Below are 22,844 nucleotides of genomic sequence, written 5' to 3'. Positions count from 1 at the left end.
TCCCCCCTCCCTCTTTTTTTTTCCCCCCCCTCCCAGTGAGAAGCATATTAATCTTTCAAAATCAGCGCTGCAGAGAAGAACACAAAACTTCTATTTGAGAAGCTAGAACTTGGGAACGTCACAGATTAGAACTTCTTTCCCCCCACAGTTTGAAATAAAACAGTGGACAAAATCTCAAATCATGTTCTGCACAATTTTTTGGAGGAAAAACAAAACAAACAAAAAAACTATCTTAAAAAAATACTTTTAGTCAATGAAGTTTTAAATATTAACGCACTTTCACCAGTGGAAATTCACCACGTACACAGCCATGATTGAGTTTAATCTTATTTCCTTAAAAATGCACCTATTTCTAAACAGTCACAGATTTATAATACATCGTTTGTTGTCAAAACTGAGTAGTGTGAGCAAACGTCCATCAAAAAGAAAAAGATAACTAAGCTAGCTACCAGCATTCTAACATTGATGAATATCTTTGCTATACTCTAATGCATATCGACAACAGAGATTCCACGTTGCATAGACATGTCCATAATTGACTATGGGCAGTGGTGTAATGGATACAGAGGAGGATACCACGGTCCTCTTACCCACGCCCTTTTCCTACTGGGAAGTGGCCTTGGAATCTCCTGTTGTGACCCCCACAGAGATGACAAGCAAGCAGAGGAAGAGGCCTTGACACAAACAGAGGACATCCATAACCTAAGTGCTATCCATCTGTGTAATCAGGATACACAAACCTCTCTTCTACTAAAGCTAAAAGGTGGAGCTGGCACCTTTTACAGAGCGCTGAAGTCTTGGAGAGCGCTGCTTCGGAAACACGTAACCTGCGCAGCCAGGTGACTGTAGCACAGGCTCAGAATCACCTGATCACTGAACATGCTAGCGTACGAAGAACAGCTGACAGAGGTGGAAGGCTAGCTCTGGGAGAAGAATGACCATGGTAAATGGGCACAGCACATGGAGATGTAAACGCAGTCTTTTCGTACACCACCGGCAGTACTTCAAATTTGTTGAGTTCCAAATAATTTTTATGCCTGATAATTTGTATTTCAACTTAGTTGATGAACCAAAGATTTGACCTATCTCCTTTCTCGCTCTTACTAGAATCTTCCTCCTTCCTACCTCTTTCTCAAATCATTAACATCAGGACAGATGCAGAAAAAACCCTCTAGGCTGAAGCAACCAGAGCTGAGAGGGGTCATGGACCATTCATTCTGAGGGACTGACTGAGACACCTAGCTATATGTGTACTTCTCAGTTATATACACAAAAGGTGGATCCCTAACTACATATCAATTATTTCAGCAAAGAAACAACCTTAGAGGGGACAGCCCCACTCAGGGATGCTTCCATCTCCTACGCAAGAAGAACACCTACAATGCCTGTTACTAAGGGCAAATCTTCAGAACAAAGCAGAACGCTGTGCAGAGATATCAAGAGTTATTTGTGAAGAATGTAGCTGAGATACTAGAAGCAACATGCTATCCACACTCCTGCCGTTACATAGCCTGGTCATGTTGACATGAATTTATCACTACTCAACCTGGCTCATGTAATTGTGCACAGCATTACTTTGTACCATGTACTCTTAAGAGCAACTGAATACTTCATGAGGAGAAGGATGTGAAAGGCTAATCTTCTGTTGCCTTGTTAGAAGCCCTGCACTGGGAAGACGTCTAACCTATAAACGAAATCTGACACCTGTCTGCTACAGGAGTGGATTTGCACGTCATTCAACTATTCCTTCTGTGTGGATGGAAACCAGCAGCAGCAGGTTGGAGCAGACACAGGTACGGCTGTCCTAGCTTAATCTATTGCCCAACAAGTGTTAATCTGACTCAAAGTTTATATAGCGTCAAGCAGGACTGGATAAGTTGAGAGGAGAAAACCACAGAGGGTTATTAAACATACAGAATTCATATCTGGCTTAGGAAATTTCTGAGCTGAAAATGCTTGGAATCTAGGAACATACTAGGGAATAATACCACACATGCTTACCCTGTTCCTGCTTTTTCCTGAGCATCTGCTCATGGTCACTGCTGGAATCGGGATACTGGGCTAAATGAACTTTTGGTCTAATCCATTAAGGTTGTTCTCATGTTAAACTCTAAACCCTACTAGCTAACAGGAGATCAGTTAATACCAATAAATAATATTAATGCTAGCAAAGCGTGGGGGGAAAAAGACAGCGTTGCAATAGACAGCAGCAGAGAATAGTAGAGACCTCTTTTCCTTGGCTGCTGATGTCCCCAGGCATCGGACATGCTGAGGACTCTGGTTCCTGCACCACGCCACTGGCCAAACAAGTCTGCTCTCACATGCTGGAGACACAGACATCAGGAGTGAAAGCCATAGACACTGGCTACAAACCCCCCCCCCCCCCCCCAATCCAACTCCATACCTCCAGTTCCATCTCCCTTTCAACTGAACTCTTGTCCCACCTGAAATGACCCAAGAACAAATCATTTAAAATTTGTTTTGCTCAGTCTGGACATGATCCAAAAAGAGTGGAAATATTTCCATTTATTTTGTTAAATTTTGGAACAGACTCTGGAACAACGCATTCCAAGTCAGCATTCATGGGAAATGCAGCTCAAAAGCCTTCTCCCAGAGCTTGTCGTCATTTGTGGCAGTAAGAAGGGGAAAACCAATATGCCCAACTTCCTGTATCTAACCTATTGATTAAAACTATATGAAAACATTTGTGTTGGTGGCACAGCCTGCTGAAAAACCACAGCAGATTTGGCCAATTCAGCAATAAAAATATTTGGCAGACATCAACTCACTAGTTTTGCTATTGTAAAGAACATGTTTCCCAAGTTCAAACAAACTGCTTTTCCCTTCATTATTCATTTCAGGACTAACACAAAGCCTGGTCAAGTAACAAAGTTCACTTTCAAAGTCTTTCTTCCAAATTCAATGCTTGAGTTTGTACAGCGCTGAAACAACAACTACTTTTCTAGAGCTCCTGGGCTTGTCTCCTTCAGCCTTCCCAACTTTTCACATTCCATGTCTATTTAATAATATTTGTCTATAGTGACCAAGTACCCTGAACTTTGTTTCTATCCCTTGTTCTGCATTTAAAATTCTTCCAGCCTTATCTTGGCATTTGAATATGGAAGTGTGGGTTGCATTCCGGTCAGAGCTATCTTACTGATACCCTCCCCACAGACCCATGAGAAATCCAACCCATACAAATCCATTATCAAGCACTAAACCCATCTCACTCCTAGAGATAACATTGACATGGCACTGTTTTCTATATAAACAGATTTTTCATCCACCCATACATACATTTTTTTCCCTCCTAAATATTTAAATCATTGTAATAATTTGAAAAAATGACTTCACTACTTCTTGCTCAGATAGATACTCAGTCACGTGCATTTCCACTGGTGTTGATTCTACCTATCCACACACCAACTGTTTATTATAGAGGTCCATTCGTACCATTTGTGGAAATAATTGAAAAATGGGAAGTTTCACTCTCAAAGATGCACCATGTTGATGGTATGAAAAGGAGCTGAAACAGTTCTTACATTCCAGGCTGATCCTGCAGGACTGGCAGTCAGAAAAGGCTGCAGTTATTTTAAAAATGAACATGCTTAAACCAAACTCCTGGGGACAGTAAACTTTACCCCTCATAACACAGTGTTAATTCAATAACAGTTCAAACTATCTCAACGTGAAAGGGACATGTAATGAAATGGAATCAGTTTCATTAAAAAAGGTTAAATCAGACTTCAGTTGAGATGCTGCATCAGCTTTTGTTGAGATGCTGCCAATATATTTTTTTTTTTGTCTGACAATCATTCTCCTATTTTAGGAATGTTCAGTCTAGAGTTGCTGTCTCGAGTCTCAGAAAGGAAGACTGACCACAGCCCAGTCAGGCACTTAGGCAAGTACTTGGCTGAACACGTACATAACCGTGGAGAGGTCAGACGGTTACTCATGTGCAACCAAGTTAAGCATGCTTAGCTGCCTGCAGGCTCACTGGGAGTCTAACCACACACAATAATTGTGCAGAAACCAACTACACTCATTTGCTATAAAAATGCATATAGTAAAACATAATGAACTGAAAAACTCTAAAGAAAAAAGAAAAACTAAGTGTTACTTCTGATAACAGGCACAACTCCAATTTGACATTACACGCTGCAACATTTTGTCAGTCACGTGTTCCTGTGATTGATCACAGGTATGCATCTAATAGCGTTGCACCTAAATCAAGACTAGGTACACACCAGTCAAGGTTTGTTTCTTTCAGTATCTTTTAAAGATGGAGAATAAAACCAGCAAAGTGAGGTGACCTTTAGCTGCTGTTAAATAACGACAAACGCATAATCACTTCATCCTTGCTGAATGAAAGTCCTCCCGAGTCCCACAAGGAAACTTGAGCAGAACTCTGAAAATTCAGGAAGCTATTTTCCTGAAATTTTAGGTTTGATCACACAGTGCTACAACAACATTTATGTAGCACTACTATGGGTTTTTGAGGATTAAGAACACAAGCACCTGTAGCCTCCTCATCGCCTCAGAGTCATGGTCAGCCTTCACTTTGCAAGCCACAAGCAACTGCGCTGTAGAAGCTGCGACTTGTTTGGCAGATGAGATGAGCTTCTCCTCGCTAGCATGGCCTTGTACTGAGGCATTAGCTGCTTCGCAGAGATTGCTGGTCGCAGCTGCCACCATTCGGGCCTAGGAGTCAGTTAAAAAATAAACAAAGTCACCATGTATTCACACAGGATGTTATTTCTTCAGAAAAGGTGCTAGTTGCTCTGGTATTTTAAAGATCAACATGAAAGAAGTTACTCACAGCAGAAATAAGTCCCTGAGACCACTGTCCATCATCAGCTGCATTTGCAGGGATTGCTCCAACCTGAAAAAACAGTTCAGAGCTGGCTTACAATGAAACAGAAAACAGTTGCTTTACCTAGGCTTTCGACAAACAGTAATCTGAGCAAAAAGACAGACACGTCTGCCTGTGCCTGCCCACAGCATGCACAGTCTGGATTCCCAGGAGCACAAGGTCTAACTGTAAAAGAGAACTGGTGATTTGTCCTTGCAAACGTAGTCAGAGGCTCTCAGGCTTTAACACACATATTTGTGCTACCCAGGGATTTCTGAGTGCTCTACTAAAGGAACGAGCATCCATAAAAACTCTTTTCTTCCCCATAACAGGTTTTTATTGTTAAAGTAAATGTGCTTCCAGCACACACATGCCTGCTCAGGCAGTATCCAACCTGCTACACTGCTTGAATTGTCCCACTCTTGGAACACATTTAGAGATCCCAGATTGCTCAGATGAATATAATGAAATGAAATATCACAGTTGGTGCCCCCATGCTATTCACCTGGGCTTGGGAGTCTTTGGAGAGAAAAGCTGGAAGATGTGAAACCTAAATACAGTCCAGAAACTTGCCATAATTTAAAAGAAATGAAAACAGGGATTCATGCATAAGGAGGATCTTCAGAGTTTGGGATGGACTTGTTCTATGTGGCACCAAAACAAACAGGACATGGTGACACTATATTGTGTCACCACAGCTATGAGAGAAAGCAGTTATGCAACACAATACATAAAGTCATTGAATTTTTTAAGTTTCAAGGTTTTCCTGCCTAATAATCCCTGGAAAAAGCATTCAAAGTAGACCACAGATGCAGGAGTCTGGACACTGGCATCTGAATTGCATGTGTGCATCAAAGAGAAAGAAAATACAGAACCTGGGGGGGGGGGGGGGGGGGGCACGCACAGATAAGACAGATCCAACTTCCCAGATTTTATCTTTACTACACAGGTGGAAACAGCTGCTCAACATCAAACTAATTCTTTCATAAAAGCTTCACAGGAAAAAAAAATATTTTCATTTAAAATTTAACAACCTTTTCAACTACAACAAGCATCAATTTGCCCTGTAAGATACTTTCGCAGTCTTTTCCAAACGATGTGGGAATTTTATATAGGACAAGAACACGCCTGCCATAAACAATTCTGAACTTTGATTTTTCCTTAAAATTTTATTTTAGTTTGTATTAATTTCTTCCCTTAAATAGCATTGCATTGTTTTCTGGCTCAAGCAAGCAGATCTTGTGGGCAGGCAAACAACCATCAGTAAAAGTCATTCACTGCAAAAATTCCTGGTCTTTCAGCAGGTTATTATACAAGAGTGAAGGATAAAACAAAACGGCTAAATTTAGTAAAGCAGGTTGAACAGATCTGCTTAATATGGCACCATATTTGACAGGTACACTTCTGTTAGAAAGGCAAGCCTTCGCTTTCCTTTAGCGGAGGGATTAAAGCGGTTTTAGCAATTTTCTGAGCTTGGCTGGAACAGGATGCAAGTGCTGTTGGCAAAAGACAGAAATAGAAATGCATCAGAGGGAGCAGTCACAAGAAGCCAAAACCAAGAGAGATATTAAGGGCTCATACAGGATATACTGTGTAACTCTGTACTGGTAGTATTGAGAAAAGAAAGGAAGCTATACATCATAACGAAACAAAATAAGAACGGGTCTTATCAGATAAAGGTAGGTAGCAGGACAATTTAAGTGAAGCAGTAAGGTAGGTCAAAACTGTCGTTTTCCTGACTTGTTTCCACAGCCACCTTTCAATGGCTAATATCTTGTTTTATGCATTATTAAGAAGTTCTATAGTTACAGCTTATGGTGGGTCTTTTCAATCAGCTTTATTATTGTTGTTGTAAAACAACTGCCTTGCACTCATGCTGGAAATGAAGCACAGGCTCCCCAGAAACTCTAGCTGAACATGACAGATTAGCTCTTCTGTGACAGGATCCATGACACAGTCTGCTCAGAATAAAGGTTTAGATGAAATTAGAAACCAAAACTACGCAACAACAATGGTCCTGTAACAAACTGTTCTCACAGGTAACATATCTGTTTGATGTTCAGATTTTAAGTTTCAAATTATATTAACAGGGGGACAGGGGGAGGAGAGAGAACGAACATGCGCGCAGTGATGGATATGAAAAGAAATTAAAAAAAAACCTGAATCCTGGCGAGACCAAAAGGAAAAAGACATGTTATAAGCACCGTTTAGTTGGTCCCAAAAATATTTAGAGGCAGGCCCATTTAAATGTACCCAATCTGCATGCAGGTCTGTGTCCCCGTTGCATCAGAAAATAAAACATGGAGCAGACAATTAGTGATGCCCTTTGCTATCTTGCTATTCTGGTTCAGAGTGGTATTGTTTACTCTGGCATTTGTTTTTGAATTCCCATACTGCCCTGTGGGAACATTCATTATTAGCTTGAATCACAGCCCTTCACAGAATGTAGTGCTGTTGTTAAAAACAACAACAAACCCTCACCCAACCCACCAACCACCAAATACACTCCCAAAACAACCAAACAAAACTCCCCAAAACACCAGACAAGCAACAACAAAAAAGAATCATCTGAAAAGCCAAATACCTGACTATATTTGCTAGGTTTAAATTTTTTGTTTGTTTGTTTTTTGATGGAGGCCTAGGCTAAGTAATCTGATGATTTACATTTGTCATTCACAAGCTCCCTTCCTACTGTTATCAATTTTGATGTTTTCCCCTCTATTGCTACTTGTTCTGTTTACCCACCTTTCCCTGGGCCACCAGTTCTCTCTGGGCTGCTGAAGCCGACTTCACCAGGGCACTGGTAGCAGCTGCAATGGATTTAGCTGCTTCCAGGATCTGTTCTTCAAAATCCAGAGTCTCATCTGCTTGCTAAAACCAAAAAAGGACATCACACATTATTCATCAGAAAGTGATTTCATTCATCTGAAAGTGGTTTCAAGTTCAAGGTCTAGGACATATGCAAGCTGAGGCAAGATTCTGAAATACATGAGTAGATTTCAAGAGAGCTATAATATCATTTTCTGCAAAGGAGTTTCCTGTGGTCTAATCTGGGAGTCAACCTAAGCAGACTTAACATTTGTTAAGCTGTTCTTGTGGCTGATCACATGTGAAACTGAGTATCACAAAGAAGATGCCTCAAAAAATATCTTTAACCTTGTAATACATTACTTCCACTAGGGATACTCAGAACTACATTTAGAAAAGTGCAAGTCTGAAAAGAAATTACTGCTTTTACATATCAAAACTACATTTGTAGTGCCAAAACACTGTCTTCCAAGATTGTTAAATTAGGTAGGATACTTCATAAATACTTAAAAAAAAATACACAAAGCATTAAAAAAGGACAGCGATAAATGCGTATTTTCTCATTCACCTGTACTAAGAAATGTGATGTAGGTACCAAGCAAGTGCATACAGTTAACAGCTTTTGGTAAGAGCCATCATTTCAGAGAGAGCAGTACTGGGAAGCAGTCCAGTTTAGTCCTCTTGGAGACAGGAAGTTCCAAAGGTCTGTCTGGAACACTTCAATTATCCAAACATGCGTTCCAACAAGCACGTGCAAATAGAGAGGTCAGCTGTTTAAAGCTGCTAATTTAAAAGGCAAATCTATTGCTTCATTAAAAAAAAATCTTCCCCGACTTTCTAATCATTTAGACACATACAGAAAGCATTTATCCATCTAAGCATGACTGCTAGTTTCTGAATAGCTAATGAAATAGATGCAGAGAAATGGTTAGGATTGTTTTTCCACACAAAACAAACTAATTTATTTTGTTTGTGATCAAATCATAAGCCTAACAGAATCCAGTACAGTATGACCAGTGGGGCTAGTGGGTAGAATACCACAACAAAACACCTTGTGAGAGATTGGGCTTTCAAAATACAGGTTTCTCTCAACTTCTGCAAGCACAGGATTCTCGTATCAAATAACTAACTCTAGGAACAGAGGCCAAGTGAGCTTTGAGCTAAAAACCAAAATTTTGGGATCCAGTTAGAAAACCGGGCACTTCATTTGTGAGGCGAAATGCTTCCCCCTAAGTTTTGCCGATCTGAAAGCAGGTTTAGTTCCCCTGTTACTGCTATTTTATAATTGACTAATAACTCATAACAACAAAGAATTATGAGTAATTACAATTAATTGCAAAACAACATGTCAAGCAGTGCTTGATCCCACGGCATTTCACTTAACTGCCACCATACCAACTAAAATAAAGTCTGGGAGATGAAAGCTTAGCATCCATGGACACTAGAAAAACACGATGATTTGAGAATAAACACTCATGTGTAGGGCAAAGTTGTTTGGCATCTTAAATTTTTTCTTATCTATCAGGAAAAGGGCCACCTAATTCAAGGGATAAGGTTTATCTTGTCATGCTAGTGCACTATGCCCCTCAACTGAAATGTACATCTGTGTAATAGGAGTATGGTAAGAACTTGCTTTGTAAGGTGAGCAAGCCACATCCCACATGAATTACTGGCAACATCATGACCATTATATCTAAATGGTAATCACAGCAGTCCTAGATTTGTTCAACAGGCCTCAAGTCTTATTTATAGACTTCTTATTTCAATCACAATACCACAAAATGACCAAAGAAACAAAAGTGACTATACAGAAGTCAGTTTCCTTCACATTTCTTCCCATTATTAAAATATATGCACTAGTGAATTTAAGTAGACTAATGACTTAAATTGGCTATCAACCAGCAGTACTTTTGTTGGCATTTCACCTTAGCAGACCATTACTGCCATCTTCCTCTTGTCTAAGGCTTCCTGATATCAAGAGTTTTTACAATTTTCATTTTTATTAAAATTACTTTGGATAAAAATTGTCCAATACGACAAAATATTTTATGTGTATTATTCTTCAAAAGTCGTTGCTGCCAGGAATTTAAGCTTAAGGGAGCAAGCAATTCAGTATCTAGGTTTTTTTTTTTTTTTTAAATAAAGGAGATATTATTTGTTCATAAAGTTTAATAAAATGCTCATGGCCACACTCTAATCCATTAGACAGCTCCATATGTGCCTAGATGTTTTTCAACTTACCAGCCACCAAAAAGAGGCTGAGAAAAATAGCTGTTTAAACTCTCAGAGTAAGCGAGCTAAATGTTGCAGGTAAGTGCTAAACAAAAATGACTAGTTTGAAAGGGAATGCAAGGGAATCAAACCTTGCATTACTGAGAACGCTGATGCACAATGGGCTAAATTACTGCCATCCTGGAGCAGCAGCTAAAACCCAGCAGGAAAATGAATAGCTGAACCTTAGCATCTCAGTAGATAACAGTATTTCTTCCTTGTACAAAATTAATTTCTTTCCATTTATATGGTACTAGAGGAGAGAGGAGGAAGAGAAATTACACCCTAGGTTTCCAAAACTTCCAAATCCTGTATTTCCTGTTGTCTTGCAACTTATTTTGTTCCAGCAGTGGGGGGGAGTGTTTTCTATTGACAATAGATCCCCTCTGTGGAGGATTTATTTTTGAACAAGCCATACACAATACTTAAACTGTGGAACTCACGCTGAGTTGTCGTCATCTTTAACAAATTCTTGCTTATCTAGTCCTTCCTTGTCATAACTGGGGACGCTGAAGAAAAAACTACATCTTAGGGCTGGTTGCTCATGTTGAAATGGTGCTCAGTCAGCACTGTGGGCTTGTTTACCCACCTGTACCCACCTCACAGCACTCCTTAGCAATAAGGACATGTAACGGTCCAAGACTGAACAGAGCAAAAGGCCCAACAGGAGAAGCAACTCGTCTCTCCACTCCTATTAGTAAAGACCACATCATGAATTGTCTTAGGTTCACACTCATCAACAGTGCTCTCATAACACATCGCAGTTCACAGCTTTCCCAAGCATAAAGTCAGGGGCAATGATGCGATATGTGGGAGAAAAATTCACCTTGTAAGATTTTAGTTCCTTGAGAGGGCAACTTAAGTTTATTTAAAAAACTGAATCAGTGAGACAAGCAATTAGCTTCTCCCTTCCCCAGTAGCCACCATGAAGATCATCATCTCTTTTTCCACAAGCTTAAACTAATAAGCCATTATTGACTGTGTACAGGTATAAATGGATTGGAAAATAAGGTCACCAGAACAGAGAAATCAAAGTTATTAGACTAAGTACAAAGTCTACAGTATAAAATATCCTCAAAATGTTGATTGCACCATTTAAAAATATAATTTCAGATGTTTTTATACTTTCCTACTTTAAGCAGTTTCTTATAGAACCTTCATTATCAGGGGTGGCATAAATAAAGTCAGGGTCAGCTGGAACAAACGAACCCCCAACGCTACTGCTAAACATTAGACGTTCTTACAAAAGACAAACCTTTTTTTTTTTCTTTTGAAGCAGCTCTCAACTTCTATTTCGTAAAGAAAAAACCCAACAAGGATAAGTTACTGCACTGAGCCATGGAAAACACAATAACCATTTCAATGACAGTCAGGTCTTAGCATGACTGCTGCTCTCTATCATAAAAGGCCCTACGCAACTTACAAATCTCTCCACGAGCAACTCTGCTCAGAGGAGCACTTCATGTATACGTTTAAAATCAGATTAGAATAAGAGTCTGCAGGAAGTCTTCTAAACCTGCTTGTGAGTGGATGTACTCCTTCATATTGCCTTATACTATGTTATAAACCCCCGGAGACAGGGCAAGGACACTGTAGGAATATGTTTGATATATAGTTGGATTAAATAACAACCTAATATATCAAACATATCACACAGAGTCCTGCAGAAAAGGCATCCAAGGTTTGATTCATCTTGGGAAAAAGAGGACAAACTGCTGAAAGATAACAGCAGGGAACTGTTATTGACTATTAAAGACACTTGTTTTTGAAGGCATAAGCCTGCATGGAAACATGAAGAGCATACCAACAGAAGAGGGTAAAGTACAGCAATGCTCTCTGGTGTTGTACCTCACCTACAGCACCATTTTCCTTCAAGTATTTCTTTTTTCAGTATTAGTGAAGCGTGTAGCTTTTATTAGACAAAATACTTTTCTTCTTCCAAAAATTAGGAAGCTTTTTGGGTTGTTATTTTACAGCCATTGGCATATTTACAAGTCCAGAAAAAGAGGCAACACGTGGCCCCGTTGCAGGACATTCAAGCAACTAAAAATGAAAAAGAAAAGATACCATGCTCAAAAAACACATTAACTGTTTAAAGGAAATGTGACAGCCAGATCTTGCTTAGTGAACAGTAAACCTCTCACTGCTTCATGGATCATCTCCCCACCTTGAACACTGCAATTAGAATATCGAACAAGTTTTGTTATGTTAAGATTAACAGCATCTACCTGGGAGACGCGCCTCAAAATACTTTCAAGATACAAACTCAGAAGTAAGACAAACATTAACAGGCCATCACTGGGGCGCTGGACTAGCAGTCCATGCATTTTAGAAGCATACTCACTTGTGAAAGGACCAAATGTGTGAACAGTGAGAAAGAATCTATCTGCTCTGCAGCCAGACTACCACGAATTAACTCAAACACACTGTGCATCACACAATAAGACATGGGCACTGATTACCACATCCGTGTCTTACAAGCACTGCTCTCTGGGGCAAGAATGATTCTCCAGTAGTGGAAAATGAAGAGATCTTCCTCTATTATTCTCAGTTTAAGACATCAAGAAGGTATGTTTGGTGCAAAAATGGGGAGGGGAGGAGAAGTATCAAAAGGAAATTAAGATATTAGAACTCAATCACAAATGAGCCCCCCACTTCAACTATTGATTTTTTTTTACTAAAAGTAATAGACTTATAGTAAGTCTTAGTAATTATTAGAAGTAATAGACTTATAATAGACTCAAAGACCAAAAATTTCCAGTCTAAAACAAATAAGTTCCATTCCCCTTCACCAAAAACAGAAGCTCACCCAAGAATAAAGAATCAGTCACCAATTAAAAATGGTGAACATGATGGGCTTCCTGCAGGCATATTATTCTATAATTAGCCACTAAGGGCTTGGCTGCAAGTTTACTTAATGGTGATCATCACCACCATTAACAGGCTATTGGTCTGTTTGGACCAGTGGTTTGTTCCAGTGTAGAAGATAATTATTATTCCTGCATTTCATAGACTGAGCATAAGAAAACCAACTGCATCAATCCAGTTGCCTACCTCAGGCATTCACACCACAAAACTAAGTATGTTATCAGAGATGAGCATCAAAAAAGAGCCTGTTCAAAGCAGGGCATCCTACTCTGGGAGGGCAGTGGGAGAGTACTAGGTAGCACTGGCCCTGCCCATGCTATAAGGCAGTAGAAAAACTGGTATTTGAACTACTCCGTGTGATCTACCGAGTACCATTCATGTGCATTACAGTGCATACTGTGACAAGGATTTAACATCTAAAAAAGCATGTAAGTGCTGTTTAATTCCCAAATTAAACAAACAGATGGGTATGAATTTGCCTTTCAGAAAGTGACAAATAAATGGACCAATAAATCACAGGCAGACTGGATACTCAAATTAACATGTTAAATGAGGAGCAGGTGCGGGATCTGTATTCACTGGAAAATTACAATGACCCTAGACTGGCTTAGATGTTAGAAGGAAAACACAGTTTCACAGTTACCAGGCAACCCGTACATGCTATTGTGCAGTGATTGTATAGAAAAGGTGATGGAGGACCCTTCCTCTCTTCAAACTCAGTCTGTGTCCTCTGCTCTCTAGAACCTCATTAAAAGGGACCATTTTTCTTTATAAAAAAATGGATGTATTTGTTTAAAAAAAAAAACAGAACAAAGCATTTCTTTTTAATGAGCTAATTTCATTCCCATCACCAAAAGGGGAAAGGAAAAAAAAAGTCCTCAGAAAGAGCGAAGCTACCAAGAGCTATTTACCAAGAGCTATTTCATCTGATGCTCCTGAATGACGTTCCCTCCCCCCCCCACCCCGCACTGAAGGCAACAATCCGACACTGAATGATTTTGAGGTCCTGCTTTTTGGAAACACGTTTCATTTACTTTACTTAGAAAACAACTTTGGCATCTACAAAGCAGCTTAAGAACGGACATGGATACACAGACCTTTCCTGAAGTCAATTACAAAGCTACGGCATGAATTTCATTTTAAAGAGATACAATTGCAGGTGACATGGCAATTTCTTCTAAAACCTGCCTGTAATTCCACACTAGGCAACAAGTAGCAGTTCTCCAAGATCCTGTCCTGTGGGCTACACATATCACCGCAAGTAACAGCGGTGTCATATATTCCCTCTGCACCACTCCTGAAAATAGTTGGCCTTATTTTATAGAATATACTCAGAGACACATTTGAAACGACCTGGCAACATGCAATATCACCTCCATTCATAGTGAACTGTAATATACTTTCCTTCAGGAAAATTAAGGAAGAACAGTCATAACGTGTAACTGATTTGATACCAAAAGCAAATACTCTTTTAGCAAGAAATGAAAAGATACATGTTTATCTTAGAAAATTTTAAAGGTCTTCTGCGTTCTGCTCAATCCCTTCTATATTGCTGCTTTTTTCCACTATGCTACACACGTTTCTGTGAGAACAAAGGGCCTTCACAAAGGGATTTAAACAAAGCGAGAATGACTTTTCACATCAGGAAAACATGTTCGGAAGCAGAAAAGTAAATAATCAACACTAATGATACTGTAACTCTTAAAGGCATTTCTGACATTTGGCTTTTCTTCCTTTGCTTGTCAACATCTTGCACTAATTCACCATCTGGAAAGCATCTTTTCTAAACTCTTCCTTTAGGGTTAAGTCCTATTCAGCGTGGCTTTAAGTGGCACCGAGAACGATGCAAAGATTGATTGTTCATACTGTTACTGTGGACAGCAGTAAGCAATAAGCCAATACATGGCCTACTTGCACCTTCTACTTTATTAATTTCAAAAGAAACAATGGAGATGGACACTCACCTTTGGCTTGGCTCTTGGTTTCAGCTGCTCTAACTTCTTTGCTGCAGCCTCAATTGATGCTGCAGCCCCAAGTAGCTCTGTCTCTGCAATGACTGTTGGGTCTTCTGGATCCACCCACTCTGTCCCTGGAGAGGAAGACAGTAACTTCAGTGGCACTGGGTACTGCCATTCAAACAGGGAGACTGACAGTCCCCCTGAGTGTCAAATACAGAAAGCTCATTTCAGTACCCTAATAGCATAGAATACTATAGCGTATGCCACTGAGAGCAAAATTGAAGTTAGAACAGAAAAAGTATTTAGCAGTAATATTCCGTTACGTAAGTAAATCAATTAAGGACTTGTGGAAGCAAAGTAGCTTCAAAGGGGGTGTTGTCCATGCTGGGAATCGAACTAGTCGTCACTCAGCTGTGTGTATCAAGAAGGTTTCTATTGTGCCTTCCTTGATCAAGTTGTAAGGTGCATTGGGAAGTCTAACAGAATAGTAAAGTAGACGTGTTTCACAACCAGATAGTCATCTGCAGCACAGTTGTCAGAGTCTCCTTTTTGTCAGTGGTTAGAGATGAAGCTAGCAGTGCTTGAAGAAAGCATAGTTGTCGGCAGCAGTGTGGACAAGGCCAAGAGCAGTTTCTGTACCATGACTAAAGGTCAGTATTTCTTTGTTAGGCTTTTCTGGCATTGTGCTTTTGGCTCAAAGACATTTTATAGGTCCATAAAAATCAACACTCGGCTGGAAGTCATCTCAGATTTTTGGAAGTTCCTAATGCACTATTATTTTCAGTTTCTGAACATCATTCTCTGGATAACAAGATTCAGGAAGCATTCCTGTTCTGGATTGAGGGAAGCAATGAAACAGACAAAAATAAAATCAGATGGGGGAGAAAATGAAAAAAGAAATAAAACTTGAGTTCTTAACAACCAAGGGCAAGGGGAGGATGTGATCTCAGATGGAGACAGAAAAGGATGGGAAGCTGTGTGTACTAGACAAAGGAAGACTAAGCTAGAACGAATAAACAAACAAAAAATCTCTTAAGGCTTTGTTAACCTTTTGGAAGCTTGGTTAGAAAACCTGCATGACCCTAACATTAAAATATCAACTAAAATATTAATTGGTATTAAGAAGCAGTGAGTAGGCAGAAGGACACTGGCACTAGAGTCGCATAAACCATTTCTGAATCACTGAACTCTGAACAAGGAAACGCCCTTGAATGCTTATAGATTAACATTGCAGAAGCTAAAGAATAAGGGAGTTTCTGCTACAGGTGACCCAATCACAGGAGAACATAGGATGACTGGTGGCTGTTTCTGATGCGCAGAGAGAAAGCAGAAGCACATGGAACCGTTAACCCAGCAAGATGGCTCATCTAGTCCTGACATATTTCTTGTATCAAATATTGAAACATTACTTAAGACAATTTCTCAGCTCAAAGGGTGTGCAAGATGAAGGAATTCTATATTAAGCCCTAATCTTGGCAGGTTAGCAGGAAAAAAAAATATATATTTTTTTGATATAGGCAGTGTGTATAAACACTCAAATCCAAACTTGTAAAAATGTAAGAGTTCCCTTCAAAAAAAGTCATTTCACAAAGCTGAAAACATTTACGAGATACATCAGTTAAGCAAAAGAATTTCATGCATCTTTAAGTGATAACTGAGAATAGTTAGAAAATTTGATATTAATAAATGAATTAAAAACCAGAAAATACAGGAAATGAATACATGTTACAACCAAAGACAAGGACAATAAAAAGATTTTCAAAGAGCGTTCAGGAAACACGAAGATTCTGGTATGCGCTTGGCTTGTTAGTAAATGAAAACGGAAATTTAGAAATAAGGAGAGCGCAGAAAAGGCTGAATTGGTCAGTAAATATATTTGAACAGGGAAAAAGCGTAACTCACATGAAAAAGAATAATCATAGAAAAATCTAGAAGGAAATAATATAAGAAATGAAAAACAAATTTCTATTTCTGAAAAGAGATGAGTCAGGATTCTTTTGAGGAACATGTACTAATTGAAACAAGAATTAACTGTGGAAATCCTACAGCCTCTGTTACACAGAGCATCAGACAAATGACTACAGTGTTTTCCTCTGGCCTAGCTTAGGGAAGAACAATCAAAAACATAAACTTACTAGAAGTCCTCGGGGGGGGGGGGAATACAATGTCTTACTCAAAATATTTTACTGTAGCATTCTATTAGCTATGAGATTAGAGTGCTCATGTACCTTTTTGATGGTTATGAATATTTCTTCTTCAGATTAAAGTTTCCAGTAAACCTTGTACTAGATGTGCTTCAGCAGTAGTGGTCTAATACTTGTAATGCCAGCCTCAACCTGTATTTCTCTCCTATTTATAATTCTGTCTCTGCGATTGTAATATCTCACTTGGAAGGTAGAATGTTAGAGTCCTGGTCCGAGGAGTTTGCACAGATCACGGGGTAAAAATATTTACTGAAGAAGTCAATATCTGAGAAACATACCACTAATCTATTGCAAGAGCAATGAATTTTTACTAAGGAACTGAATTCACCGCTCATTTGACTGTTCAGTTTATATTTGTCCACAATTTCTTCCGTTCAAAGAGTTCTGGAAATCATCCAGATTTGAATTTTCTTAAGTCTCAGCAGTTTCAGTAACATCCTCTGTCAGGGCAGGACCCACACAGAAAACCATATGCAGTATGGACCTAGCATTTACATCATTGCTAGAAACTGAGTATTAATTTTGTAACATGGTGTCTGCGTTTATTTGAAATGGGGAAGCAAATATCACCGCAAAGCAAAGGGCTTATTTTGATGGAACGAGCAGGAGTGTGGGGGAAGGAAATAGTCATCTAATTACAACTCAACCACTGGTTCAATGAAAGCTGTATTATATTCTGTTTTCTGCTATTGTAGCTCAAGTGCTCTGTTTGATAGTTCCATCTCCAAAGGCCACATGCGCTACAGATCACTTGTGACTGATCATATGACATGGGAGAGGGCTAAATGGCCACATTTAGCAACACCGCAGAAAGTTTTTGCAGGCAATACACAGTACAAGCTCTGCAGGAGATGAAAATTCTTCCTTATAATGGTCACGTACAGTATACCCTTTCTGGACTTAACGTCTTTGCTGTTCGCTGCATGTGTACAAATAAAGGAACAATCTTAGTGCTGTCTTTCTTTGTAAACACATGGATATCTGGAAGGGACTAAGATCATGATAATGACGTTAGCAACTTACATACAACTGAGTATTGCTAGAGAAATGAAAACCAAGACACCTAGAACATCACAAGAGTTTTGTTTTGCTTAAACAACAAAAAATGAAAGGTCACCTCTGGAGTAAAAAGCACATTGTACTAGCCAGGCTGTCTGACTCACCTTTCATTGCTTCTGCTGATTGGATGAGCTCTGTAACAGCGCCAGCAACCCTCTTGGAGAAAGCGGCCAATTGATGCTTTAGTTCTGGAGTTGGTTTTTGAAGGATCTAAAGAAAAAGGTAACAAATAAAAAGAACACTGGAAAGTTCCCAAGAAACACGAGTTAAATGAAGTTCTAACTTGTTTTGTACAGCAATCACTGAGAAGAAGCACGAATCTAGTAAAAGAAGTTAAGTGTCTATGAATATGTAGGAGTAAAGGATTACACTGCAATATGTTTGATGCACACTAAGGAAGTGTGCCATTCCTACAGCAACTGACTATATTGTCTGGAAGTTCTTAGTGCTACAAGTAGGACAGATTTCCCTAGAACTGATGTACATGCATGAGCATGTGGGAGGATTATACAGCTTGAGCACCCCATTCTCAGATACTATAGTCACATTTATGCATCAGGCTTGGTCTCTGTGAACTGTGCAAGAGGAGCTGATTTTTTTAGTGTTAACAAAGTGGTTGCACACACTCTAAGAAAGCAAAATACAGAGTTCCGCAAGCTAACGCTAGTTGCCTGCCCTGGGAAGGTGGGGGAACAGCAATGGTGAACACAGTGGAAGTGCCAACCCTAGGCAAGACCCTTAAGCAGAAGGGAAAGACCTCCAAACTGAATTTGCATCACTTGTTAAACAGCTTCTTCAAATGAAAAACAGTCCACAGACAAGTGAATTTGAATTCTAAAAGTGTTCTTGTTCAAAGGAAGCCAGACAATATTTGCATTTTTTATGACCATACTGCAAGAAGAAAGATGACTAAATTCTGAAAATTCATTTATACTCAGCAGCTACTTCTGAGAATGATGGATATACGGAGGTATTTAAGAGCAGAACAAGAGCCTGGGTCTCCAAAGTCACATTCAGTGGGCGCTTCTTTAATGTCTTCAAAAATTCCCCCTCAAAGCAGCTCTCAAAATTAAGCGCACATTTCCCATTTTGTGGTCTCGTCCTTTACCTTGACCAGATAAACTCAACTGAACTGTTTCCTTAATTTTGCCTGACGCCACCTGAGGCGTTTCACCTCTCTGAACCTGCCGCACCACCATACAGGCCAGCTGACTGAAGGCCTGCTCCCCAAAGGTGACCCTTGATGTTCTTATGGGCTGGGTAATTGCATCAAGGAAAACTTTCAGTCAGTCACTAAGCAATTACCTTGGGAAAAGCAGCATAAGTAGTATGAAGAAAGCTTATGATTAAAAATATTCACATCGAGTAAAATTACATAATCTTTCTTCAATACATTTAATACTCACCCTAATTCATATACAAGCTAAAGAATTCCTGAAACATCTTTGTTCTGGAATTAGGTATAAAGTGAGGTCCAAGCTACGCATTTTCTACTGCCATCTTTGTTACACCCTTGTTAGGGCTTGAGATTCATTCTCTTGCTCCTGGTAACGTTTGATCAACTTTTAACTGTAGCAGGGCAGGCAGATACAAATGGAGTCAAATGAAACAACAGGAAAAAAGCATCTAAGACCAATTTTAAAGACCCAGCACTAATGTAGTAACAAATATTTGGCTCAAGCCAAAATGGAACAAAAAAAACCCCCACAAACCAACCTGTTGAGGAGTTCATTATCTCCTCTAGTAGTATACAAGAAATATGGATAAATTTGCACTTCTTAGGGTTTGGGGAGTAACTTTTGCTTCAAACTGCTTCCTAGAATTCAACACAACTTACAAGAAATTAACAAAATACCTCTGAAAATGGTACAGCTCAGTGCCACAGGCGTTGCATGGCTGTGTTGCGAGTAACTGCTGACAATAAAGCTGCGTTTTTGTTTTTTTCTTGCTCATCCAGAGCAAGAATGGAATATTAAAATCTCTTCACAGTTAAACTATCTGCCAACGTTCAGACTGATACACGCATTCTTACAAAACCTAAGCAAGGGTGTAAGGTGATTTTACCTTGACTAAATTTTAAACAAGTGGATTAAAAAAAAAGGAGGGGGGCCAATCATAACTCTTCATGTGCAACAACCTCCTCTCAGTTTCACCTTACCACAGCTCACAAGTACTTTCAGACAAGAACTGTTTTCTTCTGTAGGATTTAGGAAGCATCTAGAACACTTTTTGATGCCAGAAAATGAGCTAATTTGGGGCAAAGGCAAGGAACACACTGCTGGATAAAACAAACTATATGTACCTTGTAAAACAGTGGTCATTGTCATTTTTATTCTTGTAAAATTCAGACATGTCAGAACATAGATTTTAGGTGAAACGTGACAAAGCAACTCTAATCTCTGAGAGTCTGAAAGGTTTCAGAAATTCTGAATGCCTCTTTTGACCACCGTAGAAGCATTACGCTTTCCCTCTACTAGAGTTTCCCCTCACACTGGCCACTTGTGCAGTAAAAAACAACAATGCAGAACACCTGTGGAAGTTAAGGGTACTTCCTCACTAACTACTGTTACAAAAGATGTTAGAGAAGTCCAGCTGGTATTTAACCCTCACATGAATCATGGCAATTCATAGTGTCTAAGGCTGAAGACATTAGTTTCCATAGTAAATAGAAGTAGCTGAATCCTCAACAACTAAGCAATCTGCTGTGCTATTAACCAAATTAATGCCTCCTTTAACAGCAGGTTTATAGTCAGGGCTTATCTACTGCAGAATCTTTCAGTATAGCAGACAGAGCATTGGGCCTTTCAGAGGTAACCTTCCCACACAGCCAAAAACGTCCAAAACTACAGGAGTGCTCGTCATGACTACAGCAAAGAATCACATTTCCTGCTCCAACAGCTCTGACTGTAGTACTAGGTATGACAGTGCTGACAATGCTGCAATTGAACAAGGACGTGCAAAGTCTTAAGCTGGGAGGTTTACACACTGCATTGTTTTAAAGCCAATTTAGAGTGCACAACACATGATCCTTTTCCCTAGCAGACCCACGTACAGACACTGCTGCGCAAGCAAGCAGTAAGAGCTGCAGGCTTCCCCTCAGTTAGCATGCCTTAATACTGACTGAGGCAGAGCATAGGAATATGGAGGAGGGCAGGTCAGTCTTTAACCTTCATAAGAGAGCACAGCTTAGGCCGTATTTTATACTAATTTGTGCACACCCAACACTTAACTAGAGCGCTTTGTTTTTCAAATGGATGATTAGAGGAATATTCCCCTGAGCAATCAAGTCAGTTTTATGTCACTTGGCCAACACAACCTCTACACAAAGCAATACACTTACTTAAGAAGTCTTAGATATTGCATTTTACAACTCTTGTGCCTAAGATCCATCATCTTTAAAGAAATATAGCTGCTGAATACTATCCTTCCGCATCTCAGTGTTGAGACACCTATGCAACCATATCTAGCCTGAATATCAAGGACATGTCAGTGAGAACTTACTAACACTTTTATCAAAATATACCACCTGGATCAATTATTAGAGATTTGTAATCTGAGACAATCTGAATTTCATGGGTTTAAATGAGAGAGTTTAGTACATCCACATTTACAATCAGACTAAAACTCTGAAGAAAGGTCTGAGTATGAAACCATCTTGTTGTCACTTTCTTTTATCCAAAGAAAACAAGTCTAAGTTAGGATGATAAACTAGCTAGATTGTGTACATCAAGAGAATAGCTCAATTAAACAAAGAACAAGCAAACAAAACATTTGGATCGCATCCAGCCTGTGACTCTACCACAACTAGAATCCAGGGGAAAGAGGGCAGAAGTCTGTAATTTGCTCAGTCCAGTACTCCTCAAAGCAATCTTTTTCCATGCACTTTCCAGATCCTGTTTACATTTAAGGAACATAACATAGATGTATTATGTGTTTACGTGACTAGATCTAGACAGGCTTCTGCAAACAGTCAAGGATGCTGTCATCATTCCATTCATCTTTCTTTCCACGCAAGCATTATGCTCTTCAATTTTGGTTGTAATCTGGGTCATAGTCAGTTTTTTTGAAACAGCAAGCGTTTGGGGAAGGGAATTGTCTCAGCAATTTAAGGCCTTATAAATAAGAGGCTTAAGATAAGAAAGGTCTATTTTTCCAAGGAAGCATAACAAAACGTGAATGGTAAGCAAAGAGAGAAAAATAAAATGAGCAAAAATTGATTCAAGTCTTTGATCTCTTCTGGCATATAGTCTGAAACAAGTACCATGACTGAGTAAGGGAGAGCAAATCTGAGTAGTTCTCCAAAATACTTCTGATCTAAAAATGTATTAGATATCTAATGGGTAAATCATTTACTACTGCACAGCTTCAAAAATGACATTAAGAAGCTCAATCTTTCTTGCACTATTTTCCTTGCTAGTGGCAAGCATAAGCATAACTGTGACTTTACTTCTATTTTACATTTATTTCAACAAATTAATTTAATTGATTAGGCATGCTGTATTCTCAGCAGTAAATGTGACATAGGGATTTGCTGATCTACAGCTAGTGGGTACAAATTTCAGTTTTGGAGGCTTACATATGTCCGCTTAAAGCCACTTAAAATAAATTTCTGGGAGTCCGTGAAACTCATTGCTGATCTAAGCCGCATCCAGAAACTTGACCATTTCAAACACCTTGGTTCTAATACATATTATTCCTTCCTACAATTCTTATAGCAACAGAGGAGCAAGGTATTATTCAATACTTATTCATGGCCAAGAAAAGCCAACTCAATACAGAATTCACGAGTTTGGATTTCAGTGCAGAGTTTTTATTTAGAATTTT

General features: G+C 39.3%; 1 protein-coding gene across 5 annotated transcripts in view; it reads right to left on the bottom strand.

The window, feature by feature from the left end:
* The window catches only part of TLN2 (talin 2), a 218,840-nt gene that overhangs the window by 4,333 nt on the left and 191,663 nt on the right, over positions 1-22,844 (bottom strand). For all 5 annotated transcript variants that reach the window (XM_068958794.1, XM_068958796.1, XM_068958795.1 and 2 more), the window contains 5 exons: positions 18,125-18,230; positions 14,764-14,888; positions 7,598-7,723; positions 4,820-4,882; positions 4,519-4,701 (listed from right to left, as the gene is read on the bottom strand). In XM_068958794.1, coding sequence (XP_068814895.1) covers positions 4,519-4,701; positions 4,820-4,882; positions 7,598-7,723; positions 14,764-14,888; positions 18,125-18,230 — 603 coding nt within the window. The remainder of the gene's footprint in view (positions 1-4,518; positions 4,702-4,819; positions 4,883-7,597; positions 7,724-14,763; positions 14,889-18,124; positions 18,231-22,844) is intronic.

Source organism: Struthio camelus, chromosome 12, assembly GCF_040807025.1.
Source record: "Struthio camelus isolate bStrCam1 chromosome 12, bStrCam1.hap1, whole genome shotgun sequence".
Lineage (NCBI taxonomy): Eukaryota > Metazoa > Chordata > Aves > Struthioniformes > Struthionidae > Struthio > Struthio camelus.
Note: the sequence above shows the minus strand (reverse complement) of the source record. Positions and strands in the feature narration are given on the sequence as shown.